This window comes from Pyrus communis, chromosome 4 (assembly GCF_963583255.1).
Source record: "Pyrus communis chromosome 4, drPyrComm1.1, whole genome shotgun sequence".
NCBI lineage: Eukaryota > Viridiplantae > Streptophyta > Magnoliopsida > Rosales > Rosaceae > Pyrus > Pyrus communis.
Window position 1 is genome coordinate 9,423,940 of NC_084806.1, and position 15,032 is coordinate 9,438,971.

At 38.3% G+C, this 15,032-nt stretch overlaps 3 protein-coding genes across 3 annotated transcripts; all 3 read right to left on the reverse strand.

The window, feature by feature from the left end:
* Positions 1 to 341: 341 nt before the first annotated feature.
* Positions 342 to 6,768, reverse strand: LOC137732378 (FIP1[III]-like protein). The gene is made up of 9 exons (XM_068471690.1): positions 6,250 to 6,768; positions 5,879 to 6,087; positions 5,642 to 5,768; positions 5,334 to 5,399; positions 5,103 to 5,234; positions 4,915 to 5,016; positions 4,649 to 4,833; positions 2,817 to 4,530; positions 342 to 1,151 (listed from the first exon to the last, which is right to left on the reverse strand). The coding sequence occupies exons 1-9, from the start codon at positions 6,637 to 6,639 to the stop codon at positions 597 to 599; spliced, it is 3,480 nt and encodes a 1,159-aa protein (XP_068327791.1). The 5' UTR covers positions 6,640 to 6,768; the 3' UTR covers positions 342 to 596.
* Positions 6,769 to 8,454: 1,686 nt separating this feature from the next.
* Positions 8,455 to 11,089, reverse strand: LOC137732149 (peptidyl-prolyl cis-trans isomerase CYP21-4-like). The gene is made up of 8 exons (XM_068471450.1): positions 10,938 to 11,089; positions 10,658 to 10,840; positions 10,491 to 10,530; positions 10,325 to 10,369; positions 9,845 to 9,930; positions 9,200 to 9,337; positions 8,953 to 9,103; positions 8,455 to 8,858 (listed from the first exon to the last, which is right to left on the reverse strand). The coding sequence occupies exons 2-8, from the start codon at positions 10,807 to 10,809 to the stop codon at positions 8,772 to 8,774; spliced, it is 699 nt and encodes a 232-aa protein (XP_068327551.1). The 5' UTR covers positions 10,810 to 10,840; positions 10,938 to 11,089; the 3' UTR covers positions 8,455 to 8,771.
* A 1,644-nt stretch (positions 11,090 to 12,733) lies between these two features.
* LOC137732648 (uncharacterized) lies at positions 12,734 to 13,948 on the reverse strand. Its single transcript, XM_068471948.1, has one exon. The coding sequence runs from the start codon at positions 13,946 to 13,948 to the stop codon at positions 12,734 to 12,736; it is 1,215 nt and encodes a 404-aa protein (XP_068328049.1).
* Between the last annotated feature and the right edge of the window lie 1,084 nt (positions 13,949 to 15,032).

Genomic DNA, 15,032 nt, shown 5'->3' on the forward strand with positions numbered 1-15,032 from the left:
ATGACATGATTTTTGGCCATCTGCAATTCACCAGCCCCATCACTTCTTCAAAGATTGCATGAGAAGAAAGAAATTACTAAGTAACCGGAAGCAGCGACTCCCTATGAAATCAGAAAATTGGTTTGCAACCGTTCAGAAAATTTGTACAAATCCTCAAAGTTGAATCACCATTGGAAATTGTTACTACACCAAAGAGGATTTTTAAAGGTAGGGAAAAAGTCACTAAATTTAAATATCAAATCTTCCCTCCAATTTCACTAAAAGAGGAAAATAGAACAAATTTCTAACATGTTTCTTCGTACTGGTTTGGTACTGGGGTGCTTTTATAAAAAGTGGGTATAAAAGAAAGATGAGCTCAAAAAGGTGTTCGGTAAACACTTAAAACAGCTTATTTTCACAATTTTGGATGAAAAAAAGCTGAAAACGTAAAGCACAAAAAATGAGCTTATTCTCACAGCACAGCAGAAACAACGTTTTTTTCAAAGCACAACAATACCAAATCAGCCCTCCGTTTCTGAGTTGTGTTTTTAAACTTTTATTGACCTGCTTCAAATAGCATAAGTCATCCTGTCCAGGACTTCAAGCCACAAGTCTTCCTAAACAACCTCTATGCCGCCCCATCGCCTCTTTCGGGATGGCCTATGTAGCTGTGCTTCAGCTGTTTCAACTACAAGATCAATCTCAGGCTTGGACAACTTGTCTGGCTCTTTTTTCAGGGTGATTGGCTCCTTAAACCGTTCCCCGCGTTTCTCCATTTTTGCCTTTGTCTCGAGAATCCTTTGGTTGTCATATCCTTCTGCAACCTTGTTCCCACTGGAACTGCTTTCTCCGGCAAACGTTCGCTTTTTCACTTTGGAAGCTGCTGCTGAATACTCAGAAGCATGTCTTCTCTGTAGGTGTGCTGTATTGAGGCCTTCTGTTACAATCTGGCCCTCTTCAACATCCATAGCACCATTTTGAGCTGTAACTGGAAACTTATCAAGCCCTTTCGCATTGTTTTGGTTGTGTCCAACTTTTCGGGTGTTAAATTGGACTGTCCTTGATTCACTAGAATCCGCTAAAGTTGTCTGCTCGCCACCAATATCTGGATCCATATTTTCCAGCCTACCATTGTGAATCAAAGTTCCACGTTTGTAGCTTCTAACAGAGGACTGCAGCGTAAAGCAAGGAAATGTCACACATCTGTAAAATATTAGTCAACTAAAAGTAAAACAGCCGATTGGAAACATGCAGCAGAATGGACCATCAACAAAATTTCGGCAAGTTCCAAATATGATCTTTGGAAACATTCTTACAAATAGAATCCAAAATAAATAAAAGAACATGTACAGCTGTAAAAGAGAAAGGCATGGCACTACGAAAAGTTCAGTATATCAAACATTGGAGTTGTAAGTCCATGTATAATGCAACTACAGATGAACTAAAGACAAACTTCTAAACTCGAACGTCTAGCTTGTATTCTACAGAAGTTGTGTTTTCTGGCCACAGATCCTATTAAGATACAAAAAAGGGGATTCAAGGTAACAAATGAACCTTCAATTCTAGCCTTCCTTATGAATGCCATATATTACCGCATACCAACAGCTTCATCAACAATAAGCAAGTAACATCTCCCACCTATTGCATTGATGGAAGTAAAACCACCCTAAGCCCGAAGACCACAAAAGCTGTCCAAAATGTAACGGTCGTAGTAATTTCAAGATGAATAGGGCCATAATAATCCAGAGGACATCCATATCAAATTGCCCTTATGTCTAGACTGCAAAATCACAAAACTAGGACATGTATATTATTACAATAATTAAAATAGAGTACATCGTCTGCATATAAAACAGACCTTGCAACATCCGTTAAAGTGTCTTCAAATAGGTGACAGATGTAAAAGACTTCAAACTAAGGTAATTAAAGTGACCATTCAATAAGTATCACTTGTGTTCAAAGGATATCTAATCTATCAAATCCAGGAGACGGGAACTTTCTTTTTTCCCTTTGATACTGAGATTTGATCTAAGAAACACGAATATTTGATTTTCACGTTGAATATTCAGTTGTTAAACTGCCTAACAAAGCTTAAGAGTTCTAAATTGTCTGTACATTGTGGGGATACTCAAACAATAGAAAAGAAAGAGCAGACCGCCAGTAGGACATTGTACATGGCTGACTGGCATGTCCTTGGAAGATGGCCAGAGTATGAAGTATAAACAAACAGAGCAAATTTGAAAACAAACAAGAGAATTAAATAAAAATGTATGTTGGATTCATGCAAGTTTGCAACCTTATATACTATAGATTCTGCTAACTTGAAAGATATCTCGAGAAACACCTATTGTTATTGTCCACCATCCAATTTAAAACACTATTTTACTCAAATATTTAGCATTATCTTTTGATTTGTAAGGTGTAAAGCAGTCTCACTTGTCAACCTCCATGAAATCAACAAGCATGACAAGACAACTTTACCCTGAATTCCTGACAGATAACGAGGAATAGGAAACATAAAGAAGATTATACAATAATGCCTTGATGATTGACGGGAAACCTTATTCCCCCACATTACATGCTTGACACACTGGACTACAAGGCCTACCTGAACGGGAACCAACACTCAAGAACATACAGGCAACACATTACTTGAGAGAGAGGAAAGTGAAAATACGATACAAGAGAAAAGGAAAAAAAAAAATAGAGAAAAGGAGCAAAAAAATGCATTGAGATAGCATTAAAAAGAATAAGAAAGGCTTCCTCAACTCTTGTTGAGCACTCATATATACAAGTACAATGATACAAGGTTTCACCTTGGGTTCCCCTAACTGTACCTTTCCTTCTCCAACAACCAAGTCAATCGAACCTCTGCACCTCAGTGCTGTCCGCTCATGCTTACCGATATACATCTTAGAGCTACTATTAATACAGAGAGTACTACTTCCTTTTCTCTTCAATTCTAATCTATCGTGCTCTGATAGCATATCAACATGCATTGCATCATTGTAGGAACCATATTTAGCATGAAAATTTTCATGTCTTACATATTTCTGATATGAACGGGATGACCTCTCAGAATACAATTTGTCATCATGGTGCCTGACAGTTAACTGATCCTCAGTCCAGTGTAGGACCGAGGATCGCCAGTTAGATCTTCTCCACTTAAACTGATCACTTGGATAAATGATATCATCAATTTCATCAGCATCATAACGATGATCAAACCAGTTACTCTCTTTGGATTCAGCAGAGTATATTTCTCGTTCACGTCTCCCATATCTTTCATCAGTTATTGAGTAAGAAACATCATTTCTTGGTGATGGAGAGTCATTCCATCTTCCTTCACCTGCATGTAAATCTCTGTACAACTGATCGGACAAGTATTGATTTTCCCCATTTCTGCAATATTCATCTTCAATTTTCCCAGACCATGAATCATCCCAATCAAAAACGGGTTTGTCAACATATCCATCCCTTCCCCCTAAATCTCTCCTGAGCCGAGGAAACTGCCTTTCATCAAATTCATCCAAAGTATTCCTCTTTCGGCCAGTAAATGAAGCACATCTCCCAAATTTTTCTCCCACAAAGTCATCATCTTCACGTTTATAACCGAAACAGCCACCACCATGGTTGGGTATTTTCTTAAACTGCAGTTTGTTGGCATTCCTTTTAAATTGTGCATCCCTTTCTTTAACAGTGGGTGGGGAATACTTGGAGTGCCAGCCCCTGGACTCCCTGTTCGGGAGAAGACTCCTCTCGTTAGTGAATTGTGTTCTTCCAAAACGATGCCAATCTGTATCCCTATCTTCACAAAAATACTCCCTTTCATTCCAGTTTTTTCTGAAATATGGACTTACCTTGTCCTGGATATTGTGACTACCTTTTCTGTCCAAATAGTTTGTTTTAGCGGTATGAACATGGTTGTCAGCATGTCTCCTACCATAATGCCTTGATTCCTTATAATATGAAATATCTTCTCCATCACTACAGGCAAAATCTGGCAGAATTTTCTTCCGTCTGCTAGAATCCAATAAGTTATTCCTGTCATAAAGGTCGTCCATTTCCGAGGTAGGGGACGCATCATCATCTTTAATGTGAATCTTTGGTTCAACAACACTGTCAAGCCTCCTTTGCTGATGTTTATGCTCCTTTCGAGCAGGACTTTTATGCATGGAGTAATCTTTGATATCAACTATTTTTCTCTTGATGCCATTGCCTTTTGGGTTCTTAAAAGATGATGTGGCAGGAGTATTAATATCTTCTGGATCAAAATGAACACTATTCTTGGATGCCTCAGAATCACTTGCAAAGGAAGTGGGGCTAAGTTGATTGTCATCACCAAGTGATAATTGTGCTTCCATCATGCATTGATCAACATATAAAGTATCCCCACCAACACTGTCATTTGTTTTATTTGTAATTTCTGTAGTCTCCAATGAGACAGCATTCCCCTGCTTATAGTCATACCCATCCAGATCAACAAACTGGTCATTTCTTTGATCAGAATCTATTGTCATTGGATGAGTGGCACTGATCCTCCGGGAACAACTGATGATATCAAAGAAAACTATATGAATTAAATGTGCCTTCAGAAATTGTAATTAACTTTATATATGGAACCTAATAATCGAAATATTTGGGGCCCCACATATAACAGAATACAAACCTGTCTGCTATCCTTGTGTTTCCTTCTGGAGTTCCAACCAATAAATCATCCTCTTTGGCAGGAATAGTTCGGTTACCATTAGCATTACATTCCCCATTTTCAGATGCCTCACGTGCCGTACAATTTGTATGGCCCTGTTCCTCACCATAGTTCGTGGTTTCCTCAGTGCCGTCCTGCACCGCAATCTGCCCAATCATGCAATTAGTGATAAATGAATACAAGGTAGATGCAACAAATCCATCTGACAATTCAAAGTGACAGCCAACCTGTATCACAACATCAGCATCCAAACTACGTGGATGCCTACCATCAAAAGATGGTTGGCGTTCAACCATACTATCTTCAATCTGAATTGCTCTTCCCTTTGGCTGAAGAAATCAAAAGCCAAGTCATAACATCTCAAACCAAGTTTCTGAATACAAGAATCAGAGAATAGTAATAAACTGCGACATACCAGTTCCAACTCTCTGAAACTGGAATCAGAATCTCTAGATGGAGGAGCAAACTTTCTTCGTCCAGCATTGTTCGTTTCTTTATAAATAGTTTCCTGGGCGAATTTTTCATACTTAGATCCAGCTTCTTTAGCCTATTTTATGGAAGGAAGATATTAGTGGACATGTCAACACATAAAATTTGAAATACTGTTATGATATAACAAGACTCCCACACGATTCAAACTAATAACCTGATAAAGTTTTGAAGCTCTTGAGACAGGGATCCTAAACTGCATAGATGTTAGCCGTAGTTGTTCCTGCAATGAATTTTAAGTATTAGGATTGTATTTACTAAGAACTGTGTCTAAGAAAACAAATGAGAACCGGTTGGCCATATGGCAAGACCATTAACGGCACAACCACAAGTTACATTGCATAGAAAGCTTCGGGAAAAATCTATTTCAACCTGCCAGAACATCCAAATGGGAACTAGAAGACTAGACTGAGACACTATTTTTACACCATAATTTTGTTTGCAAAGATAAGCTATTTCACTTACCAGGGAGATACAGTACTGTTTCCAACTGTCCTCTTTCAAACCGAAATTGAAATAGTCTGTTACATCAACCTCAGGATACCTCCATGGCTTCTCCTCAAACGATTCAATGTTGACGTCAAGTATGGTCCTGGAATACAGAAAACAAGGACAACAATGTGTCATAGGCTATATTTCAGTTCAACATTACACAAAAATCGTCATTCTGCATGGTTAATATTTTGTTTGTAATCTACTAACCGGTACCAAGGAAGTCTGAAACCATATCTATTTTGAGGCACCATTTGATTAGGTGTATCACCAATACAACTAATCTGAGAGCTCAAACCCTTGCGTTGATAGCACAAACTATTTTCATGGTCTCCTCTAACCGACATGGAAGACGCTGAACCCACAGCCTCACTGCCTTTTCCATTGCTTAGAGAAGTTGGTCCTTGAGTCCTTATGTACTGCACAAAGCACCAAGCATCTATGAACATGAACAAATAGTATTCATTATTGAAAGCAGAGAGTTTCCGTTTACACAGAAAGATTCTGAATACTAAAATGTTTCTGTGACCACTGATTGAAAATCACTAGTTTCAAAATGATTTAGACAAAAAAGATAATACCTTATACTCTTTCGTAGCCGGAAACCCATCACCATCCTCATCCTCATGCTCATCATTCTTCACGCGCCCTCGGCCGCCATTTGGAAACACTTTGCCCTCGCAGTCCTCATCATTCAGCACTATTTTCAGGTCATCCTCGCTATCACTTCCACTGTAATCCTCATTCTCCTCCAAAGCAGAAACTTTCTCGCCCAACTCCTCGCAGTCAGAATCGGATTTCTTCGAATCGGTTCCAGGACTAGCGGTTTTCGCCTTTCCATTATCCTCAATGACATCTTCTTCTGGTTCTGTGTAAAAGTGAGCGAAGTCCGGTGCGCCATTGATGGCCGAATTGGCCTGCGCTTCGACGCCGGCATATAAATCCCCGAAATCATCATCAAAATCCTCCATAAATTTGGAAACCTGGAACTGAAGAGGGGAAATTTTCCTAGGATTTTGCCTAACGGTGATGGAGAAGCGCCACTGGGGACGAAATGATAAGCTTTGGATGCTTTGACGAAGAAAAGACTGGAGCTTGAAATGTTTTCAGTGACAAAACCCCTCCCCACCTTAAACCCTGAACCCCTAAAACCCTAGTACTGCCACTTATTATTTATTTTCTTTGATGGACTCTTACAAATTATGGCCCGCCTAAAATAACAAAGAATCTGCCACTAAAACCATATCCAATGGTTAGACTAAAAGTCAATTTTTTTAGCTTGAAAAATTTAGTTTTTAACCCAAAAATAGTTTTTCTGCTTCAACCATTCTAGCCTAAAATTTTAGCTCGGAATTATTAAAGAATGAACTTAAGCTTTTTTTTTTTTGTTAAATTAAATTTTAAAAAATAAATAAATACGTAGACTATCGTAAATTAATTTTATGAACATTTTAATCTAAAAAAATTTAAATTCTGATAAATATTGGGTGGAGTCCACTCCGATTTCTGAGCTAAATTTTGGGGGGAATTTGGCATTGGTTTAGCATTTAACCCAAAATTTCCCCTTGCGTTGGAGTGAGTTTGGGGGGAAATTTTGGAGAGTAATTTGGCTTTTAGCCTACCATTGGAGTTAGTTTAAGCAAAATTGCTGATACATTTATATTAGGGCCAAGCCTCAAACCAACAACACTGCTCACAATCAAGATGATAATTAACACTAATGCGACACGGCACAACCCGTGAACTTAACGGATCTATTCGTTTTTAATATGAACGGATAAGCTTTAATTTGAACACGCCATTTTTGTGTAGCAATGTGTCGTGTACGATTCTTTCAGAAATTATAAAAGTTAACCGTCACACATTCAGTTTTCATTATAACACAGTCAATCATGTACCAATATTAAAAGTAATTGTGACACCTTATGTTTTCATTATAACGTGGTCAAATACACCATTAACTATATCTTAAATCCAGAATTTTACGGTGAATTTGATACCAACTTACCAAATTTAAATTATAATTTCCATTTGCTCGGGGTTGGTTTGTTCATGATAGTTCACCTCACCCAACTCTTCCGATTTATTGGAAAGGGATTTGGTCATACATAACGTTGTCTCTAAAATTTCATGTGCATTGAAGATAGCCTTAGACAAAATCTAATTTGTGATTTTCGATAATCTTTTTATAAATAATAGTGTTGAATTATGTAAAAGTCGAGGTTCAAAAATTAGCAAAATAAAGTACAATAGAATAGATATTAATAAATTATATTCCACACTAGCAGTGCTCTGAAGAAACCAAGAACTGGTGTGAGCTCGGAATTTGAGTTAAAGTTCACTTTTGGTTTTTTTTTTTTTTTAATACAACAATATGTTACACTAAAGCCGTCATAATCATGTTGTATAAAACTCGTCATCTACAAATTTCAAACCTAAAAAATTTCAACAGGACAATATCAAAGATAATTAGCCGCGAATTGCTGGTCTGTTTTCTGAATCTTAACACCTCATTTGCACCAAAAATTGTATTATCAACTAATTTCTTTTTATTAGTCTTAAGCTGCAGAATTGTGACTCAAAATTATCGTTATGCCCTCAAAATTGTGACCCAAAGTGATATTCGACTCACAATTCAAAGGGCATAACAAATTAACAAAAATTAAACCTACAAAAATAAAAATACATATAGAAACAAGGTGCAACATCTCCATTACAAAACTTCGCAAATCGAAACCCTAACCTCCGTTATGTCAAACAATTTCAAGTGTCGAAAGACCATGATAAGAACGAAATGAATCATATCAAATAATGATAGCACAATGATTACCACAACAAACTTGCATATCAGATTAGCTGCACAGTCGTATTTTGTCCACCACACATATGGAACCTATACCTAGAAAAATTTATCAAAACTCCCCCATCCCCCACTGCAAATTACAAACCAAATCGGGAGAGGTGAAGGCGGGAAAATTGGATGGGGGTCATCAGAAGCCTAAATGATGTACTGTCACATATATTGCTAGAGCAGTCCAGTAAGAAGATGCTCAAACCAGCAACCATGCTATGCAGGAATACTTCACATTAGATTGGGTCGCCCTTAGATCTCCTGTTTCAGAATCACGCCAGTGATCCCTACAGATGATTTAGGCCGATAATGTTCATCTGTATCGACCTCCTCAATTTCCTGAATGGAAGACCGTACACAAAGCACTGTACATTAGATATTATCCAAGTCTAGGCATGATAATAAGTTGCCCAAGATGCACAGAATTTTATACCTGTACCACTTCCTCTCCTTTGATGACCCGTCCGAAGACAATTAGCTTATCATTTAAATCTGGTATTGGTGCAGTTGTGATAACAAGCTCAAATCCTTTGTTGTCTGGTCTAGCCTTCGTAGTTCCAAGCATAAAAGCTTCGTGCTTTGGACTACAGGCTCACACAGGCAAGAATAAGCTATCAGTTTTGCAACACAGGGCCAACAGGGCACACAACCAATATAAAAGATTTATCTATGAAACAAACCTCGTAACAAGTTGACTACGAAGTTTCCCTTTTGATATCCAATCTTCTGCTGCTCCAAGTTCTTGGGAACCACCCCCTTTGATTATATAGTGCTTGATCACATGACTGAAGGGCATCCCCTTGAAGCGTCCCTTTTGACTGCAAAACTAATGCCTTAGAAGTGCCTTGATAGCGTAACACAATATTGCCCTTACAACCACAAGAACCAAGCAAGTCTATTTCTGGATGCTACTGCTAATCAGAATATTGAAATGATATGTAATCGTCGAAGTTCTGATTTTATTTATATTTAGTGTACCAATAAGACCTATACTTAGGACCTAAATGTAGCCCAGATATAAGTCAACCACATATCTGCATCACCAAGGCTATAGAAATAACACATAACCTTTAACTTGGGGTGTATTTAATAATCCAAAAACGAGCTACAACAAAATATATGAAATGGCTGATAAGAATATCTAGATGATAAATCCCTAAAATGAGAACATTTTTATTAATAGGAAGTTTCGTGTATTGGTAATTTAGTAACAGCTATGTGCTAAGTCACCCCCTGTCCCATAATTTTAACTTTATTCTCTTACACTGTAGAGAAAGAACTTCAAACCGAGAGATGATCTTCGACTACTAAACATTTATACTCACCATAAGTCAATAAATCTATCCACAACCTCTGGAGAAGCATCCTTGAAAAGTTCCAGAGTGATAGGACCCTTTGATGTATTTAGAATCTAAACAATACACAAGGGAAAGGGAGAAGAAAGAGAGTAAATAACTCGCAAGATGGAAAGCATAACGAAAACACCAACAGAAAGTATAGGAATGAAACGCCAGCAACTTAAACCAACACAGCAATTCTAATGTATTAAAGTTTCCCAAAACTGAAAGCTATCAGGTTATATCAAGCAAATGCATGACGGCATGCAATGTCCACAACCCAGATACCGTCTGAGAACAGAAATTTGTTTATAAATTTTGCGGCCATAACAAATTTAACCTCCGCACCGACACCACAACCACCCCGCTTCATTAATTCTAGAAATAAAAAATTGCAGGTTCATGCAATGTGACACCAAAGAGCAAATTGGCAGTACATCAAATGTGTTAAGAACTTAAGAGACTTACAGCATAACCCGGAAGATCGTCCTTCTTTCCAATCCCATCAAATTTCTAAACAAACAAACAAAAAATCACCAAATTTAGTCAACTACGCATTTACTCATAATTATTTTCCGAACAAGAAGATTAATTAATAATTAATTAATGGAAAATACCCAATTGAAATTAATACCTCTTGATTAGATAACTCCGACCCAGATTGATCCAGCGACCTATGAGAGCAAATTAGCGCGCAAAACAAATAAGTAGCTGAAATTATCCATAATTAACACTATAATTACTTTCCAAACAAATAAAATAAATTTTTTTTTTTTTTTTAATACCAGTTGAAATGTTTACCTTCTGGACCAATAGCGATAAGTAGCGATCAACGACAGGGCGACCAGAGCGATGATTAAATTGCACATAACTATGGTAGTGGTACTGATCCGAGTCGGCCCCTTCTTCTTCTTGCTCTGAATTAACAGCGCCTGGGGCTTTATCCGCGCCATGAGCTTCGAATTTTAACTCTAATCACGAAATCTGCAGGAAAAAAAATTAAAAATTGGATGGTGAATCTTGATCCCCAAATCGATGGGAATCGAAGCCCTAGAAAATGAAGTGGAATTTGAGAAGCTACCTTCGGGATTTGGGGGTGTGAATCTGTGATTGAAGATTGACGGCGTGGATTGAGTTGCAGTGAGGTTGAAATGTTTGAATCGGAGAGGGAGAGGGAGAGAGAGAAAGAGTAGACTTTGGTTGGCGGTTCAGTTTTAACCAGTCTGTTCGTATTTTTTTTCCTTTTGTGTTTTTTTGTTTTTTTTTTTTAGTTTTGTGATTTCAAATGTTTTAAATTGGTGGAAGGAGGTGGGGCCCGTTTGAGATTATTCGCCGGAGAAATGAGAACTTAAATCTTCCGTGATTGAAACAGCTTGTTGATTTTTGAGGTTCGGCGTTGGTATAACAATCTCTCTTCAAACTAGTTTGGAATTATTGTGTTTTTATTCAAAACTGTTATTGTTGTGATGTAAGAATAAATAATAGGTGTGAAAAAAATAAATAAGCGTTGGGTAAATTGTAGTGCAAAGTGTTTTGAGGAAAAACGGCACATTAGGTTTAGAAAAAATAAACGGGGTAAAATTGTTAATATGAAAGTTTTATTAATTGCTATTCACCCACCTCTTATGAAAAAAAAATATATGTTTTTTTTTAGAAGCATAGATAGAAGTACTTTTACTTTCTGCTGTTTTATAACCATATTAAAAAAAAAAAAATACTTTTTTCATTTACCGTATACAATTTTAACTTCAACTTTTTTAAGAAACAGATTTCAGAAAAATTTAAGCAACCCAAAATCAGCCCTAATGTGAACCGTTGCACCTAATCACCCTACTGAAGACGTTGCCATGTGCTTTGCACTAATAATATCAATTTTTTTTACTTAGAGAGGAAGGCAGAGGCTACAAATATAGAGAGGTCCATTACTCCATTTCCTCTTCCAAAAAAGTCACCACCGTTCGCCCAAAAAAAAAAGTCACCGCCGGCCGTGTCCTGCTTGATTGAGAGAGGATCCTATGGAAGTTTCCCCATCAATCAAGGGCCCACATCACAATTTCTTTCCATTTATTAGAGAGATTTTCAAAATACTTGGAATACATTTGGAATACTAACTGTTATAATACAGGTGATCAGTTTTTTTTTCAGTAAGTGTCCATCCATTTGTATTATGAAACTTGATGTATCGAGTTGTGTTCTGAACACATATAAGTTTCCATTTATCGATCTTCCATTTGTTCAAGAATTGGAGAGAGCTATTTCAAGAAGAAAGCAAGAGGTGCCAAATAACATGTTATTTTGTAAAAACTGCAAACTGGTCCATGTTTCTGAATACCAAATTCATTCAATCATTCATTTCAAGATGTAAATTTGCAGTTCCATCTGTTCCATCAACACCTAGAAATGGTCCAATTCATAAAGTCAAATAGATACAAACAAAGAAATAGGGAACAATTTCTTCATGCATCGACTATATGTCATCTTTATACCTCGATATTAGTGGACTATTAATATTAGCAAACTTTCTACCATATTACAGTTTAACGTCAATTTTCGTGTCAATATTATAAAATATTATGATAAAAATACGCAGTTACAAAAAATACGTAAACAGTCCTGTTTTGAGAAAGTTTTCTTAGTATTTCTCTTAGCATTATTATTTTGTAAATTGATAGATATGACACCATTCCACCAAACACTTTAAACAGAGTGCAAAAGCCAATTTCATAGGCTTCACAAAACAAACCATTTAAGCTAAACAATAACTCAAATAACCAAAACCCCAAAATCTCACAATCTCTCTTAAACAATTCAAAAGTCTTTGAACTTTGATGCAGCAAAATTCTTGACACAAAAACCATCCAATTTTCTTCAAGTTTATCACATGAACCACTGGTGCACAGCAACTCCCTGATCCCTCAGCCTCCCATACAAAGCAATGCATTCCCAATAAGCTCTCTTGCTCCCACCACTCCTCCTCCCACTCTCCCACCATCCATTGTTGCACTCCAAGAACAACTCATCCACCAGACGGATTGTCCTCTTCCTCATCATCTCCACCACCACTTCCGCGTCCGCTTTCATCACGACATAGTCCTCTTCCCTCACATTGTCTTTCAACCAATCTGAAACGTCGTTTTTAGGGGCGGTTGTACCCTCTTCAGGCTCTACTTCGAGGTTGTAGACCTCGAATCCTTGGTTCTTTTTGGGATAGTTTTGATCGAACCATTCTACCATGCCGTGGTTTTCCTCGTTTAGGTCTACATTGACAAACACTCGGCGGTTGTAAATGTCGAGGGAATCACCCAACAAGTCGGGGAGGAACTTGATCTTGTTTAAGTACTCATTTGACTTGGCCAAAATGTGCCTCGGCGGTTCCAGCAGCACGTCTTCTAGACCCTCTAACACCGTCTTCTTTTCCTCAGTTTCTAATTGGAAAAGCTTCCGGGACGTCACGGGCAAGTCATAAGCCGGACTGATCTTCCTCATTGCCACGAAAGTGGAAGCGTATCGGCGAAGATACACGATCTTGTAATTTGGTTTTGGCCTAAAACCATTTGAAGGATCGTTGCTTATTGGAACGGCAACTATGCCGCCAATCTTCAGAATGCGATCCGCAAATTTAGCATCGGCCAAGTTGAATGCGAAAATGAAATCCATAGACTCGTCCAAGAACGAGCTCTTTCGCACCAAATCTGAAACTACAACGAAATCAAATCCACTGAAATCAAAAGGGTGAAGCTTTTGAATCGCACCGGCATTGCCAGGAGTCACAATGAGAGATGCATCACCCTTTCTGCGGAGGCCTTCGCCGGCCAAATCACGAAAAAGCAGACCCAACTGCTCGAAATTGAAATTTTTGGGTTCGATATTCGAATCCAAATGGGAAACATTTAATCCCCTCAGAATTGTCCCAATGCAGGGCAGTGTGAGAATAACCAAACCCAGAAAAACGGAGCGCGAAATAATCCGCAATACCTTGGAATCTGGAAGATTGATGACAAAGTAAGTCTCGGATTCCAATTCCATCCGTCCACCATGAAGGTGCTTCACCTTGTTATGATCCTTGGCTGCAAACCCGCCAGCCAATTCCATTTACTCGGTTAATTTTCAAGACTTTTGGCACCGAAAATCCTCGAAAAGCTCAGCGAAAGCGATCGGATCGAAGAACAGCTCCAAAAGCCGATTTGGGGAGTACCCAGGCGCGAAAATGTTTGACAGATTGCGAATTTGCAACGTTTGTCACAAAGGAATCGAAGGTAAAAAAACAACAGCGAAGAACATGATGGGATTTAGCGGGCGCAGAACCTGGCGGCGGTGTGATTAGCACCCACGAGGGCCACGAAGGAGTTTTTACACCATAGAAGTAACAGCTGCCTCATCCTCTCAACCTCCATTGTCGTCTTCTCTATCATAAACTCACTCTCTCTCTCCTCGGTTCTCTCTCTTGGATTTTTCACAAACCTGTGGGATATTGGCGTTTCAGAATCTTACCCAGATGCTATTTTGCGAAGGATAGTCATCTGAAAGCCAGCCGACCGGAGCGGTGGATTACGACGGGAGAGACGGAGAGAGAGAGAGAGAAAGGCAGAGACCTTGGGGAGTTTGTGAAGGAAAAGGGAGAGCTTTCTGGATTTGTGATATGATTGATGGGGCTGGAATTTGGGCGATGGGAGTGGAAAAAAGGTGGCTTATTTATAAACGGAATTGAAAAATATGGGGAGAAATGTGAATTAGCATTACCGTAGGAGTAGTAAGCAAATTGCTATTTTTGCGATATCTGTGTTTGGGCCGCGTTCGGCCCACCTAAATCTAGAAAAGTGGGAATGGATGAGGGATATATTGGGATGGTTAGGACAGGAGACATTGTTGTCGGTAGCTAAATATAGTTTCTTAGGTTGGCACTTGGCATGGTTGTTGTGGGTTTGTTTTCTTATTTAGGTGATACTCAGTAATGAGTTGTTTTGTGATGGGGAGGCAAGGTTTGTGAGTTGGTGAATGTCATCTTTATGTGGATTGTGTGTTCCAAGATTTGGTTGCATGGATTAGACATTTGCAAGTGGGAGTTTGTAGTTGGGAGGTTAGTTCACTCTTGGAGTTGACTTAAGTAACGAGGGAGGGTGAGCAGTGAGTTAGAATTATGACAGGTTTAGAGATAAGACCGAATTAAGTAAAAAAT